This window comes from Callorhinus ursinus, unplaced genomic scaffold, assembly GCF_003265705.2.
Source record: "Callorhinus ursinus isolate GAN/ISIS: 27379988/994484 unplaced genomic scaffold, GSC_fseal_2.0 scaffold1, whole genome shotgun sequence".
NCBI lineage: Eukaryota > Metazoa > Chordata > Mammalia > Carnivora > Otariidae > Callorhinus > Callorhinus ursinus.
The window spans coordinates 56,477,790-56,494,764 of NW_027397063.1; the positions used below are offsets into that span (position 1 = coordinate 56,477,790).

Consider the following 16,975-nt stretch of genomic DNA (forward strand, 5'->3'; position numbering starts at 1 on the left):
GTACAAAATAATCATTACAAAGCAAAGAGCCATTTATTTTTCAACTCCTTCTCCAGCATTCTGAAGAAAAGTCATATACAGTCTTCTTTTCTGTGAATTTTAAGTAGAAGCAACAATTACTTCTATAGCTATTTACAGAAATACTAGAAGGCCTAGATGGCAATTTGGCTACTAAGAGAAGGCCAGATAAGATTTATCTTAAAGGGAGCTGGCATTAAAAGGATACTGTTTACTTAGCTTGTTTTCTCTGGGTAACTTAGTGGACAATGGCTGATGGAAAAATTAGTGTTTAGTATAGTTCTTCCACCATCCTCCAAGCTACTCCTTGGTAATACCCTATAGTCAAGAAGCTTAAAAAAATCCCCCAAGGGGCGCCTGGGTGGCTCAGCTGGTTAAGCGACTGCCCTCGGCTCAGGTCATGATCCCGGGGGAGTCTGCTTATCCCTCTCCTTCTGCCCCTCCCCACCGCTCGTGCTCTCATGCTCTCTCTCAAATAAATAAAATCTTAAAAAAAACCCACAAAACTCCTTTAATGATCTTAAAAGATTAGTTGTTACACACAAAATTTGCAGAAAAGAGATCACTTTTGGTATTTTGTTCTTATATACTGGGAAGGGAAAATTAAAAGGAACAAAATACCATCTTACGTTTCCACAGGCTCTAAATCTACAGGTTTCAAAGCTGTTTCATGAATGATCTCACTTGATTCTCACATAATTATATATTGTTAGGTAGACTGAAAGAGTATTCACCTTTTTTGATTCCTAATTTAGTGCTCCTGAGCTGGGCCCTTCAGCTAAGTAAAACTAGAGCTACAGCTGAGAGGAAAGCGGAGATCACTGTGGCTCAGGGTTCGGTATAACTGGAACATCCACAACTCTGGGTCCCGTCACCCTTCTGCAGAGCAATCTCAACCTCTATACTCTTAAGATTCCTCCAGCACCGACTACTCTATGTGTATCACATAAGACTCTAAACTAAAAAGTTGTGGTTCAAGCAAAGGAGTAACAATGATTTCTATTTATCTTTCCCCCCACTAACTTTCTAATTTTCTGATCCTGTAGTCAGTATAATTCATATTTTAAAAAGGGGATTGGGGCGCCTGGGTGGCTCAGTCGTTAAGCGTCTGCCTTCGGCTCAGGTCATGATCCCAGGGTCCTGGGATCGAGCCCCGCGTCAGGCTCCCTGCTCTGCGGGAGGCCTCCTTCTCCCTCTCCCACTCCCCCTGCTTATGTTTCCTCTCTCACTATGTCTCTCTCTGTCAAATAAATAAAATCTTAAAAAAAAAAAAAATAAAAATAAAAAGGGGATTTCATGGTATGTTACTTTGAACAATTTAGGAAAGTATATAAATTCAATAAACGGGTCAATCAATACTGATAGTAAATCCCCCAAAATGTGTTAGCATCCTAAAAGGAAGAAATAAAATAAAGCATTACAGAGTTACCATGAGCTAAAACAGTACAATACTACCTTGTCATTTCTATGATCTCAGATTCTACAAAGACAAAAAAATCTCTCAAAATATAAATTTACTTTTGCTGGAGCACCCAAGTGGCTCCGTTGGTTAAGATTTCGACTCTGGTTATGGCTCAGGTGGTGATCTCAGGGGTCGTGAGATCGAGCCCACGCCCCACCCCACCTCGGGCTCTGTGCTCAGTGGGGAGTCTGCTTCAAGATTCTCTCCCTCTGCCCCTCCCCCAACTTACACACGCAAGCTCTCTCTCTAAAATAAATAAGTAAATCTTAAAAAAAAATAAATCTACTTTTGCTTAACTCAGTGTTCAATAGCTAATGAGTCTGAGGGGGAAAACATTACTGGTTCAATTTTTGTATAATCTCGATTTTTAAACTAATAATTTTTGAAGTATATTTGTTTCTAAGATAAATAACATATCAGTATACTAAAAAAGTCATTAAAAAAGCATTTAAAAGAGAAAAGAGAATTCTTGTAGAGGTCCATTTTTAGAATTCAAAGAAGAGATCAGACATAGATTATTATGCTATAAGGCCTAGTGTGAATGCTATCCCTCACCACTGTTAAAGCCAACTTGGGGGATGCCTGGGTGGTTGACTAAAGTCAGTTAAGCGTCTGCTTTCAGCTCAGGTCATGATCCCAGGGTCCTGGGATCAAGTCCCACATCAGGCTCCTTGCTTGAGGAGGAGCCTGCTTCTCCCCCTGCTTATGCACATTCTCTCTCTGTCAAATAAATAAAGAAAACTTCCAAAAAAAAAAAAAAGCCAACTTGGGAAAGGAGAGCTACAGAGAAGAGCTTAAGCACGTCTAATCTGGCACAGCACAGGACCTTCCATTTCTAAGAGTGAGTGGCAAGAAATGGCCTAGAGGGTCATCTTTTTTAAACCAAGAGTGTCGTTTTTATTTTTTAATATTTGAAAAATTTAAATCACTTTCTCTCTTTTAACCTTTAAACAGTTTTAAGACACGATGGGAGTTCCAGGGAAAATCTCATCTGGCTCTGATCATCATGATGTAGCATTTCCTCAGCACCTACATTTCTCCTACAACGGTAAAAACCCTTCTGTACTCCCATGAGATTGGATTTTTAAAAAGCAGTCTTTTATGAGAGAGCCAAAATAAAACGACCTGCTTTCTGTCACCAGATCCCACCCACACACCCTGGCACTTCAGGCCTTCATAACTGGTCCTCAATGTATCTTTTACTCTTCTCTCATGTACTTCCCTAACTGTATATTTGAGCCAAATTATTACTCATCCAATATTGTGCCCCATACTGTTTTGTCTACAATTTTGCTCTCTCCAACTGAAAAGTTTCCTATCCTCAATCTTACTTACCATATAAAAATCCAACTCATACTTTAAGAATCAGCTCATTTTTTCCAGATCTAATTACATGTATCCTTTCCCTCCTTTGATTTCCAATAGTACTTTGAATTTCTATTTTACTCTACCTTGCAGTCTATCATTTCTTTAATTCTCTCCAAATGCTATAAACGCAAGACTTTTTTTTTTTTTTAAAGATTTTATTTGTCTGAGAGAGAGAGCGCACGCAAGCACAGGCAGGGGGAGCAACAGGCAGAGGGAGAAGCAGACTCCCCGTTGAGCAGGAAGCCTGATGCAGGACTCGATCCCAGGACTCTGGGATCATGACCTGAGACGAAGGCAGACGATTGACCAACTGAGCCACCCAGGTGTCCCTAAATTCAAGAAATTTTGAACCATGGATTTACAAGAATATAAAAGTCCAGGGTACATTCCAAAATTGGCACATTCAGCCCATTCTCCTACATCCTGAATCATAATCTATAAAAGTACCTGATACTCAGAACAGTGGGTCTAGGAAAACGTCCATCAAATAAATATAAAAAGTGGCTAAACATTTTGGAGACTCTTTTTAAACTGTTAGGACTGTTTACGCTTCCTTTGTGTTTCCTCTTATTTTACCGCCTTATTCTACTATCTTGTGACAATTCCAAGACACGATGAGACTTTCTGGGTATTTTCCTTCTGTATGAATTGTAAAGCACTAAAAAAAAAAGAAAGAGAGAGGAAGGAGAAATGTCTTACTTTACTGGTAAGAGGGTGAAAGGATAAGGGAAACAGAAAGAGGCTAAATGCCTTTCTCTGAAAGAAGGTGACTAATTAAAAACACTTAGATCATCAAAATAAAAAATAGCTAAATGAGTGGGAAACAGATACACTGAATTAACTTACCTCCACACTTTGGGTTTGGGCAATTGCTGGCTAAACTCAAGTATCTAAGAAGATTCTCAGGAAGATCGTAGGGAGTGTAGGAAATATTTCGAATTTTAATGGTCCGTGCAGCTAATTCCAGGAGAGTTGGAGGGTCATAGGTTAAATCTCTAACAAAACGAACAACTAATGGATTTCCTCGCAAACTCAATTCTTCCAAATGAACAAGGCTGAGGATCTCTCGAGGCAGGTATGTCAGCAAGTTATTGTGAAGACTGAGGGAACGAAGTGAATGCAACCTACAACGAATGCAGTACAAACATCAATGGCAGCGAGCAAGCTAACCACCAAGAAAGCTAAGCGAAGAACTTGATTTCCCCATGAGGATAAGCAATTAAGGCCAACAGAGGTAAAATAAAAAGGAGCTGAAACTAGACTAGAGTGTAGACTTGTAAATATCATGAGATGATATGTGCCCATGGGATCTTAGAGAACGTAGAATAATAATCAGTATTCCGATGTGCTAGCCTAATATAAATGCTAGATTTAAAGATTTTTTAGCATGATTTATCATTCAGATACCTATAAGAAGAAAGATTTAAAATGCAATAGAAATCAAGATCCTTCACATTATGTCATCAGGATAGGAATGTTTCATATCAAATATAAAATCAGTAAAATTCCATAAAACCTGGGGAAATCGATGCCAAATTACTCTATTTTTGATTAAACAGGCTAAACAAATATTTTGAGACATAAACCAGCACATTTAAAAGTAATGTTAAAAATAAGCAACTCAACTCACAGCAAACCTCAGAACTGTAATTCTCATGTATCATTTACTTTGAGAATGCCTAATTCTCTTCTACATATATAAAACATGTGGGATGAATGCAGGACAAAAATTCCTAAGCAAGGATCTCTGTGTATACTTAGCCTGCCTGAAACTACTCACTGTGAAAGCTGAGGAGGCACACTTTGGATTTTGTTGTCACATAATACCAAGTAACTTAGAGAAGGCAGATTTGCTAATTCTGGTGGGATTTCTTTGATGAAGTTTCCTCCGAGATATAAACACTCTAAACTGTAAAAACAAATGAACAAAAACAAAAATGTAAACAAAAATTGGACAAGACATCCCAATGTCTTTATTAAAACAAACACATTTCATTTATTCATTCAGCAAATCTTTTACTTAGGATCTGCTATATGCTATACAGGCTCTGGAGAAATAATGCAATCTTTAGAGAGCTTATATTACAGGTAAACAGGTAAGACAGGGTATTGTTAGACCATATTATAATTAAACACAAAACAAGGCCAAAAGTGAGTATAACATGATTAAAATACCAAAATAAGCAGAGCAATCCATAAATGATAGAGGAGTTTAAAAAAAGCAGAGAAGTAAGAAAAGGACACAGTACTTGGGATTGGGAAAGGCTTTGCAAAAGTTTGTAACTTCAGATGGACCATGAAGTTAGTCCATGCAGCTGGGAGGAAATAAGACACTTCAGGTTGGAGGGGAGGGCTTTTATGGGACAATGGACACATCTTTTTTTTTTTTTTTTGACAATGGACACATCTTTTAATACAGAAGGGCAGAGTTCCTACTGAAGAATCCAGAGAAAAGGCTGAAGAAAAGCCGGATTATACGAAGCCTGAATTTTGTGCTGTAGGCATGGATTTGGTGCACTTTTAGGCAATGGAAAAAACCACTATCTTTTTCTGAAAAGAATGGAAAAACATGGCTGAACTCTAAATTTCTTCTTTGTTCTTTCTATAGCAAAAGCATTCTTCAGGAGCTATCTAAATAAATTGTGTAAAAATGACGACTATCATGAAATTAAAGCTCCAGATAGTTACCTTATTTTCCATCAAGTTAACAACATTTTAGATATAGCATATATTGCACCAAAATGTACTGCTACTTTTTGTGGTGTTGACTGTAGAAAGGCTTTCTCCAAAAGATTTTTGCAGGGAGTAGCAGAATCAGTTCTTATAAGATGTATAATTAAAATGTATACATACAGATTTTTTCCATTATAATGTTATTTTTGTCTTCCTGTTAAATCTAATTCAGTGGACACTAGCATTCTTTTAAGACACCTTTGAATGTGGGAAAAAATAGCCTACTAAACTATTACCCAAACTTCCAGGGTAAGAATTACCTGGGAGACTTTTAAAGCTACAAATTCTAGGCCCCATCCAGATTCACTAAATCAGAGTTCCAGGGGAAGATTTCAGGATATAAGGTTAAAAGATAGAGTAGGATTAAAAAGGTAAAGCCAAGTTACTCTGCGGGGCTACAGCTAATTATAAATCCACAATTAGCAAATTAAGAGTACTTCTTACCATATAACCCTGGCAACACTTATTATTATTGTTTGCTTTAATTTTTTTTAACTATTTGATTGTGTGAAAAATGATACCATTCTGTTAATTTGCAGTTCTCTAGTTATTAGTGAATTAAGCATCTCTGTATATATTTTTGGTCATTTGTGTATCTTTAGAGAATTGCCTGTTCCTATTCTTTACCCATTTTTCTCACAGGTTTTATGGCTTTCTCTTATTAATTTTTTGGGAACTTTGTTGTTAAATATATGTTCTGCATAACCTTGTTCTTCTGTGGCCTAGAGCATGGTCTTTTTTGTTCACATTTTGCACGTGTAAAATGAATGTGGAGCTACTAGTATTGAACTTATTAACTGCAATTCAAAATTTTTATAGCATCTATTATTTTGCCTTCTTGCTCTGGTGGTTAGTCTTCTACCAGAACCATAGTTTTCCTTCTTCCCTTTATAATTACCAAGTTTTGCTCTTTCCCCTGAAAATATAGAGGCTATAATGCAAATAAATCCTTGCTGAACTGCTCCTTAACTCATATGAAACATTTCTCTTTTTTTCCTTTGAATCCATTTGCCTTAAAAGCTATTTCTTTTCATTATCAATATTGTCTGTCGGTTTTATTTTTGTTCGTATTTATTTCATTTAAACCACCATTCACCAGTATAAGAACTTAAGCCATTTACTTATTCTTGTTATGCCCCAGGTTTTTCCTCTTCAAAATGGAATAATATTATACATCACATAAAGTGCCTAGTTAACAAATATGAACCAGGCATCTACCATGTGCCAGGCACCATTCCAGGGAGCACAGTATAAATAAGACCAAGTTCTTTACCTTATAATCTTGTGAGATAGACAATAAAAATCAGTGAATGTGTATGTATTATGTCCGAGAGCTTTAAGTGTTACCACCCTAAAAAGGGAGGTAATGAGATGGTTACGGAAGTGAAATTCTAGACAGGGTGGTTAAGAAAGGTTTCTTTTAGATGACATGTGAACAGAGATCAGAATGAAATGAATGAGTACAAACTCCTAAGGTAGAAAATGCTTGGTGTGTTGCCAGTTGTGGGTACATCAGAGTGGTAGATGGGGGGCAGTGGTGGTCAGACAGGTAGGATGGGAAGGCCAGATCACAGAGGGCCTTTTGGGCCTCAGTAAGGATTCTGAATTTTATTCTAAGTAGGAAGGGTTTTGAACAAAGTTGTGTAACTTGACTTACACTTTAGAAAGATCACTGTGGCTACCGTGTGGAAAGTAGCTTGGTAAGTGGTGGGGAGAGGAGAGTACGATGGGAGGAGTGTAAGTAGGATGACTAGACTGGAGCCTAATGGAGTGGTGCAGATGTGAAATGGTAGAGATTTGCTAGTACATCTTCTATCCTATTACTTTTACCTTATTGAGGTATTTCTATTTTAAGTGTAACTCTTATAAGCAGGATGCAACTTGATTTTGTAAGTTTAGACTTGTGTTTTCTATTACCACAGTATATCTAAATATCTTCTTTCTCTTCTGCTCTTTTGTGTTTCATTCAAATTTCCTTTCTTCCCATTCCCCCTCTACTATTTTGAACTGTATGTGCTATTTCTATCTTGCTAGTAGTTACCCCTTGAATTTCCTTTGCTCTCCCTCTCACTCCCAAACACACATCCATGCTCCTTTCTGTCCTTCTCTTCATATCATTTAGAATTAGTTCTACCTTGATTTGAAAATAAATTTAAATTTATTTCCAATTAATAGTTATTCAGATTCATCAATATGTTTTACCAATTTCTTTGTTCACCATTGTTTCTGGAGCTTATTTCTTTTTTTTCTTTTTTTATAACTCTGAATTTTACTAAAATTAGTTCTCATACCCAAAAATAGGTTGGCCCTAGATAAGCCTGTTTTCAAGCTTTGAAGTATAAGCCTGCTAGTAAAGATCTTGCTATTTCTTTTAAAGTCCATTTTTCTTGGAGTATATATTTAACATGTTCTTTCTGCAAAGACCCACGGTTGTTAATCTTTGAATTCTTTGCCTTTAATGTTTTTATCTCTTTCCTTCACTGTTGAGTAACAGCTTGGCTAGGCATAAAATTCTAGGTAGACATTACTTTTCCCTAGCACTAAAAAGATACTATTCTATTATCTTACTACAGCCAGTATTACTACTGTTCCTTTGTAGGTAATCGGTTTTATTAGGAGCTGTTAGGGTCTTTTTCTCTCTATAGTTCTAAAGTTTTACTATGATGTTTCAAGATATCAGTTTAGACTGCTCTTGTGGAAAACTGGTGGTAGAGTCCAATTGTGGAAAATTGTCAGCTACTATTACATCAAACATAGCCTTTCCTACATTTTCTCTATTCTCTTTCTAAAATTCCTACTAAACAGCTGTTTGAACTTCAGGATCAATTTTACATGAAAGAAATCTTTCTTTCATACTCTCCATTTCCTTTTTTTTTTTTTTTAAAGATTTATTTATTTGAGAAAGAGAGAGAGAGACAGAGAGAGAGCACACAAGCAGGGAGGGGGCAGAGGGAGAGGGAGCAGATGTCCAGCTGAGCAGGGAGCCTGATGCAGCAGGGCTAGATCCTAGGACTCTGGGTTACGACCTGAGCCACCCAGGTACCCCTGTACTCTCCATTTCATTATCTTTTTGTGCTGCATTCCAGGAGAATGCCTCAGTAAGATATTTTGGCTTAATGATTCATTCATCAGCTGACTTCAGTATACTATTCAGCACACTGAGTTCATAATTACATTTTTTTTTCATTTCTAGGAATTCTAACTGGGGTTTTCATAATTGTTGGTTTTTAACTTTCTTATTCTTGTTTCATTGATGAAGTTCCTGCCTTTACCTTTCTGCAGTTAGAAAACATACTTAAAGTCCTTTAAAGAGTACCTTATTTGTATTTTCTCAGGTACAATTTCTTTCATTTGTTGAATTTCTGTTATTTCATAATCTCAGACTTCCTTGATATGTAGTGATTTAAAAAGCTAACTTGAATCTAAAGTTTTGTCATTTTATTTATTTTTTAATTTTTTTTTAGATTTTTATTTATTTATTTGAGAGAGAGAATGAGATAGAGAGAGAGAGCATGAGACGGGGGAGGGTCAGAGGGAGAAGCAGACTCCCCGCTGAGCAGGGAGCCCGATGTGGGACTCGATCCTGGGACTCCAGGATCATGACCTGAGCCGAAGGCAGTCGCTTAACCAACTGAGCCACCCAGGCGCCCCTAAAGTTTTGTCATTTTAAAAATATATTGATACTTTTTTCCCATTTCTGATTGTGCAAATCTTTCCAAGATTACATCTCTCTTTTGAATTATAATGCTTAGTAAAAGTGAGCAGACAACTTTAATTCTGATATATTTTTTTCTCTTTCAAAGAATATCTTGTAGCAAAAATCAACTGTTTGGATATAAGACTGAATTCTCCTACACATAAGTACCTGAGCACTGGTTAAAAAAGAAAGAAAGAGTTCCTGAGCAGGATTTTCTGATCTACCAAATATGGTATAAGTTAATGCTTGGTTACTCAGAAATCTCTCTTTTTCAAAGAGGGGAGCTACTAGAATGGAATGGAACAAAAGAGAGTAGAATAGAAAGAACATTTGAAATCCAAATCACAGAAATTATCCTGGAAAAGGAACTATTTTAATGAGAAGACTATCCGGGGAAAAATTTAGCATTCTTGGGAGTCCTTTGATAAAGATTTCAATAGTCAAATAATAAATAACAATTTACAAGAGAATCAATGATGGAGAAAAAATAAGGTGAAGAAAGGGAAGAGTGATTCTGACAGCAAATTTAAATCTTGTCCTTTCTATATGTTTAAGTCAAGAACTGAGAGAAATTAGTGTCTGGTTGTCAGTTATGACTCAATGTCTGCTTCTATCAATGCTTTGGAGTGTACACAGAAAGGATACCAAACCTTAGTAGTTACCGTGACTTTATCAGAAAAGTATCTGATGTTCTAAAATATAACTAAGCCCACTATTTCAAAATCATATAAATTCTTTGTGGGTATCATTAATCAGAGTACACAACCAGCATATTAAATTTACACTTTCAGACCTATTTCTCACTTTGAAACTCAACTAAATTCCAAAGTTCTAGGGACTTAAAGCCTTTCAATTATTTGGGTGAACTAAATATCTAAAACACACTCTACTGTTTCCAAAATTGCTTTTGAAAGGAGAAAAGAAACTACTGTTGAATGTTAAGCAAAACTGTAGTGTTTAAAAGTTCTTGTGATGTGTTTTAGTCAACACTGCACTTCTGTTCATCGGGCTTGGAACAATTCTATTTTTTAGTGCTTGACAAACATTGAAACAGAAAACTCATTCACAGAATTCACAGAATTCTTCCTTTCCTTTCTGTATAGCATTAACACACCAACGTTAAATTTGCTTCTTGGAAAGTATCTTGATTCTCCAATCCTTAGGGATACTGAAGTGCGTGCCTTTTCTCTAGCAAGGGCCAATGATCCACTGAAAAAATAGACGAGGCCCTTAGTGCCAATAACTTTAACTACAGATGTAAGTAGAAAATGTTTTGCTCCTCCACCCAAATAAAAATGACATTAAGAGGGGCGACTGGGTGCTCAGTCCATTAAGCGTCTGCCTTCAGCTCAGGTCATGATCTCAGGGTCCTGGGATCAAGCCCCGCATTAGGCTCCTTGCTCAGTGGGGAGGCTGCTTCTCCCTCTCCCTCTGCCTGCTGCTCCCCCGCCTGTGCTCTCTCTCACTCACTATCTCTTTCTCTCTGTCAAATAAATAAATCTTTAAAAAAGTGACATTAAGAATAACAAAAATATAAATTCATTCCACATTATGGTTGGTTAAAGAGAGATGGAATTATAGTGAGGCAGCTTTGTACAAGAAGGCAGGAAACAGGAAGAGAAACACAGAAAGGTAAGAACCATACATCTGTGGATAAAGAAAGTTTTCTTGAGGTAACATCCCCATATCGAATCATTTCCAAATACTATCACTCACCACAAGCTTTTAAAGTACATGAACCACATGAGTCTCATTGTCACTATCTGGCTTCAAGCAAGTGACTGATACTAAATCTCAGTGTCCTCATCTGTTAAAAAAAAGGGAGGGGGGTGAATCAGGCCATTGCCCAGGTTGTTTCTATTTCTAAGATTGTATTTCTACATGACTCTTTTAGCCTACACTCAACTAGAATTTCAATTTGAAGCATGGCCTAAATCTTTACTGATTCTTACCAGTAAAGAGATATGGAGCATAAAACTGAAAAATGAAAACACTGACAAAGATCCCACACACAATTGGAGCCAAAGGTACAATGACCAAAAAGCATAGTTTATTGGCTAGAAAATCAGGTAAACCAGAGTTTACCAATCGGTCAAGAGTTCTGACCAATCCTCCTGATCACATATGCAACAGAAGTCAGAAGGATTAGGTTCTAGCCCTATTCTGTCACAGCGGAAAATTCTTGGGTCTGGACTCAGAGATCCCAGAGATCAAATCCAGTTCCACCACTCATTGGCTTTGGGTTCTTTTAACTTAGCCTCTCAAAGCCTCAGTTTCTTCCTCTCATCTCACATAGGCATTGTGAGAATTAAAAAGGGTATTTAGAGTCTCTACTACAGGGCCTACAGCATTGTAAGTACTCAATAAATAGGATTTTTGCCTACCTTTTCCCCCATGTGATGGAAATAATTGCTCTAGGTTTTTCTTAGTATATTAAGAAGACTCAAATGGGAAGGGTGGAATTATGTAACTTCAAAATTAGGAGGAACCAAGGACTGTCAATTTTATGTCTAAATCTCTTTCCAACTTTTCTATTTCTTAATATCTCTCTTAGCATCACACAGGTGTAAGTGACCATCATCTCTCATTGTACTAGAATGACCTCCTTCTAACCAGCCCTCAAAATCTCGTCTCTCCACCCTCTCCCCACTCCACTGCTGCACAGCAACAAGGCTGATGTGCTTAAAACTTTCCTATGTGTACTTAGAATAAAATCCAAACTTTACCATGGCCTTCAAGATCCAACATGGCCTGGGACTGGTCCAAGTTTCTATTTGCCAACTTTCACTCTTGGCCACTTTCTCACTATGCTCTAGTACAATGTCCTCCTTTCAAAATGTTGGCCTTCAGTCCCTCTCGCCTTCCGGCTTTTACATGCACTGTTCCTTTTACCTAGACTGGTCCCACCCACCCTTGCCTAGTTAATTCTTATTCTTCCTTCAAAATTCTCAATTCTCCATTCTCAATTCAAATGTTACCTGTTCAAGGACCAAACTAAGTCAGGTCCCTCTGTTATTTCAAGGCACTTCATTTGTCTTCATAGAACTTTTCAAAACTGTAATTAAAAAATGAGGTTTATAATTCATTGTTTAATGTCTCCTATTAGTAGGTTAACTCCATGAAAACAGGACCATGTTTACCACTGCATCCCCAGTACCTAGGACAGTGCCTGACACATGGTTTAAGTACTTCATAAATATGTTGATGAGTCAATGGACATCTTGTCCAAATGCCTTATTTTGCAGATTAGGAAGCTGTGGTCAGGATATGTTAAGTGACCTGCCTAAGGCTGGGACACCAAGAGTTCTTATTCTCAGGTCAATGTTCTTTTCACTACACTTACCTCTTTCTAGCTCTAATAGTCTGTTATCCCAGAAAACTCAATAAAGGATGTGAAAATATTTTACAGATGACAAACATTTTGGTTTTTTTTTTCACTTTGGACAATACACTTGCTTTTGCTCTATTTCTCACACCCCTGCAGAGCACTTTTAGGAGACTTTTGCTATCCTGCCTCTCCGTTTCCTCTCTCCATTTAATTCAACATATATTTACTGAATAATCTAGTGGGTGAGGCAGACCTCTGAACAAGGAATTATAATCAATAAGGTAAATGCAATGGCAGGATGAAAGAGGTACACAGGAAGTACAGTTCAGTCAATAACTGTCCAGGGACCAGTAAAGGAAGAAGACAGACAACCCTGGCAATAGGTTCTGAAGGATGAATAGGAGTTTGCCAGGTGCAGGCAACATTCCAGGCAAAGGGAACTGCATATGAACAGAGGCCCTGCATCCATTCACCATGTATTTAGTAAGTGCCATTAAGGTGTTGGTAAACTGCATGACTCACTGAACTTCACCAACAGTGCTAGTATTGCTACAGAGAAAGGACAGCAGGAAATGGAATGGAAAGCAAGGGTTTGGTCAGAGTATCTTGTCTGTCACGCTAAAAGGCATGAAAACCCCCCACAGACGTCAAAGCAAGGAAGTGACCACCTCAGACTGACATCTGTTTGAGTACCTACTCAGTTGGGATCACTCCCCCTACCCCCGGAACCCAAGAAAAAAGAAAAACTACCTCGAAAATCTACTTAGGGCAAACACAGTCCCAAACGCTGTCACACACGCGATCGTACCGAATCTTCACTTACAACTCGCAGAGATGGCCCGGCAGTGATCACCGCCAAAGAGTTAAAGAGCGAGCCTGGAGGCAGACGGTTGGTTACGTGACAAAAGACCAAGCCTAGCGCTCCGGGGCTCCTGGACACCGCCCGGGGCTTCCCTACTCTGGGGCAGGGCCCCGCTCACCTCTGCAAGTTCTCGATCTCGGCCGGGATGCTCTGCAGTTGGTTGCCGCCCAGGCTGAGGGTCTGCAGCGCGCGCAGCTCCAGCAACGACGCGGGCACCTCCTGGAAGCAGTTCCCGCTGAGGTTGAGCACCTGGAGGCTGCGGCAGAGCGGCGACTGGGCCAGGCCCTTGGGCAGCGCGCCGGGCCCGCCGAGCCGGTTGTTCTTGGCCAGCAGCGTGCGCAGGCCGCTCAGCGCGAGCAGCTCTGGCCCCAGCGCGGTCAACGCGTTGCCGCTCACGTCCAACAGCTGGAGGTGCGGGAAGCCGCTGCACAACGCCCGCGGCAGCGACACCAGACGGTTATGAGGCAGTAGCAGCCGGAGCAGCGCCTCACGGGCGCCGCGCCGCTCTTCGCCCCGCGCCTCCAGCTCCAACTCCAGAGTCTCCGGAGACACGCTGAGGCGGGCCAAATTCAGTTCGGCCTCCCCCGCCGTGGCCACCGCCGCTCCGGCCTCTTCCATCCCGGCCGCCGCGGGGCGCGTGGCCCCGGAACCGAAGAGCGCCCCGCGCGATCCACAGGCCGGGAGCTCCGCGACGCCCCGGAACCTGAACCGAGGGCTGCGTCGGAAGTGGCGCGGGCGGGCGCTAACCCCGCGCGCCCCAGCCGAGTCACGCGACGCTAGGCGGCGGGGTGCGCGCGCCGCTCGGGGGGCCGGGCTGCGTCTCACGTGGCGCGCGGCACCGAGAAGGGGTGCGGGCGGGGGCAGAGGCCGGGTGGCTGCGAAGTTGTCCTTTGAACCGCGGAGGGTTTGAACGGGGGCGGTTTATAGTCCCTGGAGTCTGGTTTACCTGTCCTCAGAGTGCAGGACTGCCTCGGTAAACAGCCCGAGGACTGTTTGCTTATCTGGCCTTGAGGGTTTGCGCGTCATGGTGCACCGCCCCCTTGGTTCCCAGTTTGGGAGTGGGGCCCCTACTCTGCGGGATTCAGTGAGAACACAGGAATTTAGTGGTGAGTCAGCTTCATTACAGCAAGCCCCAGGAATTTAAAGGCGCGGGATTAACCAAGCCGACTTCAAAGTGCAAAGACAGCTGGACTAGAAATCAGAACCCCTGGATCCTACCTCGGGTTCTGCTATTAAATAAGCCTTGTGTCCTTGGACAAAGAATTTGATTTCAGTTTCTCCATCCGTAGAGCACGGATAATTACTTGCCCTGTTTGCCTGCAGGATTAATTTCTTTTTGAAACCCGATAAAAGTAAGGTATACCAAGTAAAGATGTTTCTACATTTTAGCTATAGAAGCATTTCTGTGGTTTTGGTTTAAGTTGTAGTGGCTGGAAATGAATTTGGGAGCCATGGAAGAGGTTCGTTAACTTGAGATAGCTCAAATTAATTGATCAGTTTAAGAACTAGGAAAGCAGTGAGATTTTACTGCGGGTTAAAACTACAATTAACTGGCAAAATCCCGACGCTGGCTTTAATTTAGTACTTCTAATTAACATATTTGCCCTAAGCTCAGTCTTTTCTGAAATTACTTTTCATAATTTTGGAAAGTCATGAGTAGAAATGAGAAAAATATTTAACAATTTTTTACAAACTTTATGCATATAATTGTTCAAAAATTGTATATAATCAATGACATTAAGTTGCCTTTCTCCTAAAAAGAATAAAGTAACTTTTTTTCTTGTCACTCATTTGTGTGAGAAACTTTATTCCTCTTACCTGCTGCCAAATTTTAATTTCTGCCTGAGTTACAGTAAGTAGGAGGACATACTTTGTCATTTTAAATCAGAAATAGAATGTTTTTAAGACTTTTAAGACCAGAAATAGAATGTTTCAAAACCTGTTTCAAAAGGGTCCTCTTAAAAATTAGACTTTATCTTGGATCAGGATCACATACTGGCAGGAGCCCTCATATGTGAAAATTGCAAATACTTAAAATAATACTTTTATTATATAAAAGTATATAAATAATGCTTTTAAAATGTGCTGTGTGTCTGTGATAAAAATTAAGTGACAGAAATTTACTATGAGAAAAAAATGATTTGAATGTGATTCAGAAATAGTTAAGGTTACAAATCAGTGAAATGAAGGGGGAAAGATGGAAATAGCCTCAAATAGTAGAGAATGAAGCTGCCTGATAGAAAGTTTTGAAGAAATGTTCAAATTAATATAAGAATCCCCTTATTGCTCATTATAATAAGCCCTATCTCAGCTACCATGGATGCATCTCTCTTCCTTGCAGCCAGATAAATCTAAATTCAGCGGGCCCACTATAGTGGGCCTTGAAACTATCAGGCAGCTTGGAGAGTTCTGAAAACCCTGTGGGAGGTGAAGGAGCATTGGTGCCTTCTTGTCCTTCACAGCGATGGGCTCGGTCTTGTGGCTAGCTGAAGGAGATTTCAGAGACGCAGGGGGAGCACTGGAGAGTGTGAAGGGAAGAGGAGACAGCGAAGTGCATTATCTAGGGAGAGGGATATGGATTTCAGGGAATTGTGAGAGTATATGGCATATTTGTCCACTTATCAAAACTTAACCATCAAGTGACTCTTGGGTCAAACTGACTATATTTCAGGATAAGTCTCCTGATTAGGATGTTATTGAAAAAAGAAGGGACATCAAATGAAGGGCACTTCCTCCTTCAGCCACCCTGCCTACGTTTCCTGGGGGCAGGTACTGTGTCTATTTATCATGACACCCCTCCCTGAGACATAGTATGTGCTCAATAAATAGTAAATGAAATAAATGCATGAATAGGTTTTGGCATACCTGATTAAGATGGCCTTATTGCCCAATTGACTGCAGAAAAACCAGGAAATAAGCTGAGTAGAGAATCCTTTTGTAAACCATACTAGCTGGGAGGCAACATACTGATGTTAAAGCATGGCTTTTATAAGGTCTAGGTTTCAGATCCCACCACTGGAAATCAGATTTTTATTTAATTCTCTTTGAGCTTTGATTATGAAGAATATTATCTGTTTCATAGAGTCATTATAAGGTTAAATCTAAAGTGCTTACCATAGTACCTAGTTCAAAGTAAATACTCCATGAGTAGTGGCAATTATTATTAGCAGTAATAGTAATAGTAGTTATTGTTAAAACTATTATTCTCTCACACTTATTTTATCATGATCGGGGTAAAAAGAAAGTTGAGAACAGTCTTTACTCATGATGGCACAATTTCCTGCATAAACTGTGGTTTTCTGCCTGGGTCATGCCATCTTTTAGGGATTACAGTTTGAGAGGTTGGTCTGAACTCTCCTTGCCCCTGAGTTTTGACTCCCCAAATTTATGCTTGTTGTCTTGTCTCCTAGTCATAGCAAGACACTAGGCCTGCTAAACTGGATTTCTGCCTTCAACCCAGCTACCTCTGGATACTGATAGGCATTCTGAAGCACTGCTTTCGTTATT

The 16,975-nt window shown here is 39.6% G+C and overlaps 1 protein-coding gene across 7 annotated transcripts in view; it reads right to left on the reverse strand.

Annotated features, from left to right (window-relative positions):
• LRRC58 (leucine rich repeat containing 58) overlaps positions 1–14,117 on the reverse strand; it is a 39,109-nt gene extending 24,992 nt beyond the window's left edge. For 5 of the 7 annotated variants that reach the window (XR_012378613.1, XM_073894071.1, XM_073894082.1 and 2 more), the window contains exons 1-3: positions 13,587–14,117; positions 4,629–4,757; positions 3,695–3,972 (exon numbers count right to left, since the gene is read on the reverse strand). Coding sequence is in view for 6 of the 7 variants with exons in the window: in XM_073894071.1 (XP_073750172.1) it covers positions 3,695–3,972; positions 4,629–4,757; positions 13,587–14,086 (907 nt within the window). In the remaining variant the exon portion in view is untranslated. Of the gene's footprint in view, positions 1–14; positions 3,507–3,694; positions 3,973–4,628; positions 4,758–13,586 lie in introns of those variants that run through there. The other 2 variants (XM_073894076.1, XM_025874893.2) reach the window with 2 other exon arrangements.
• Positions 14,118–16,975: the final 2,858 nt, after the last annotated feature.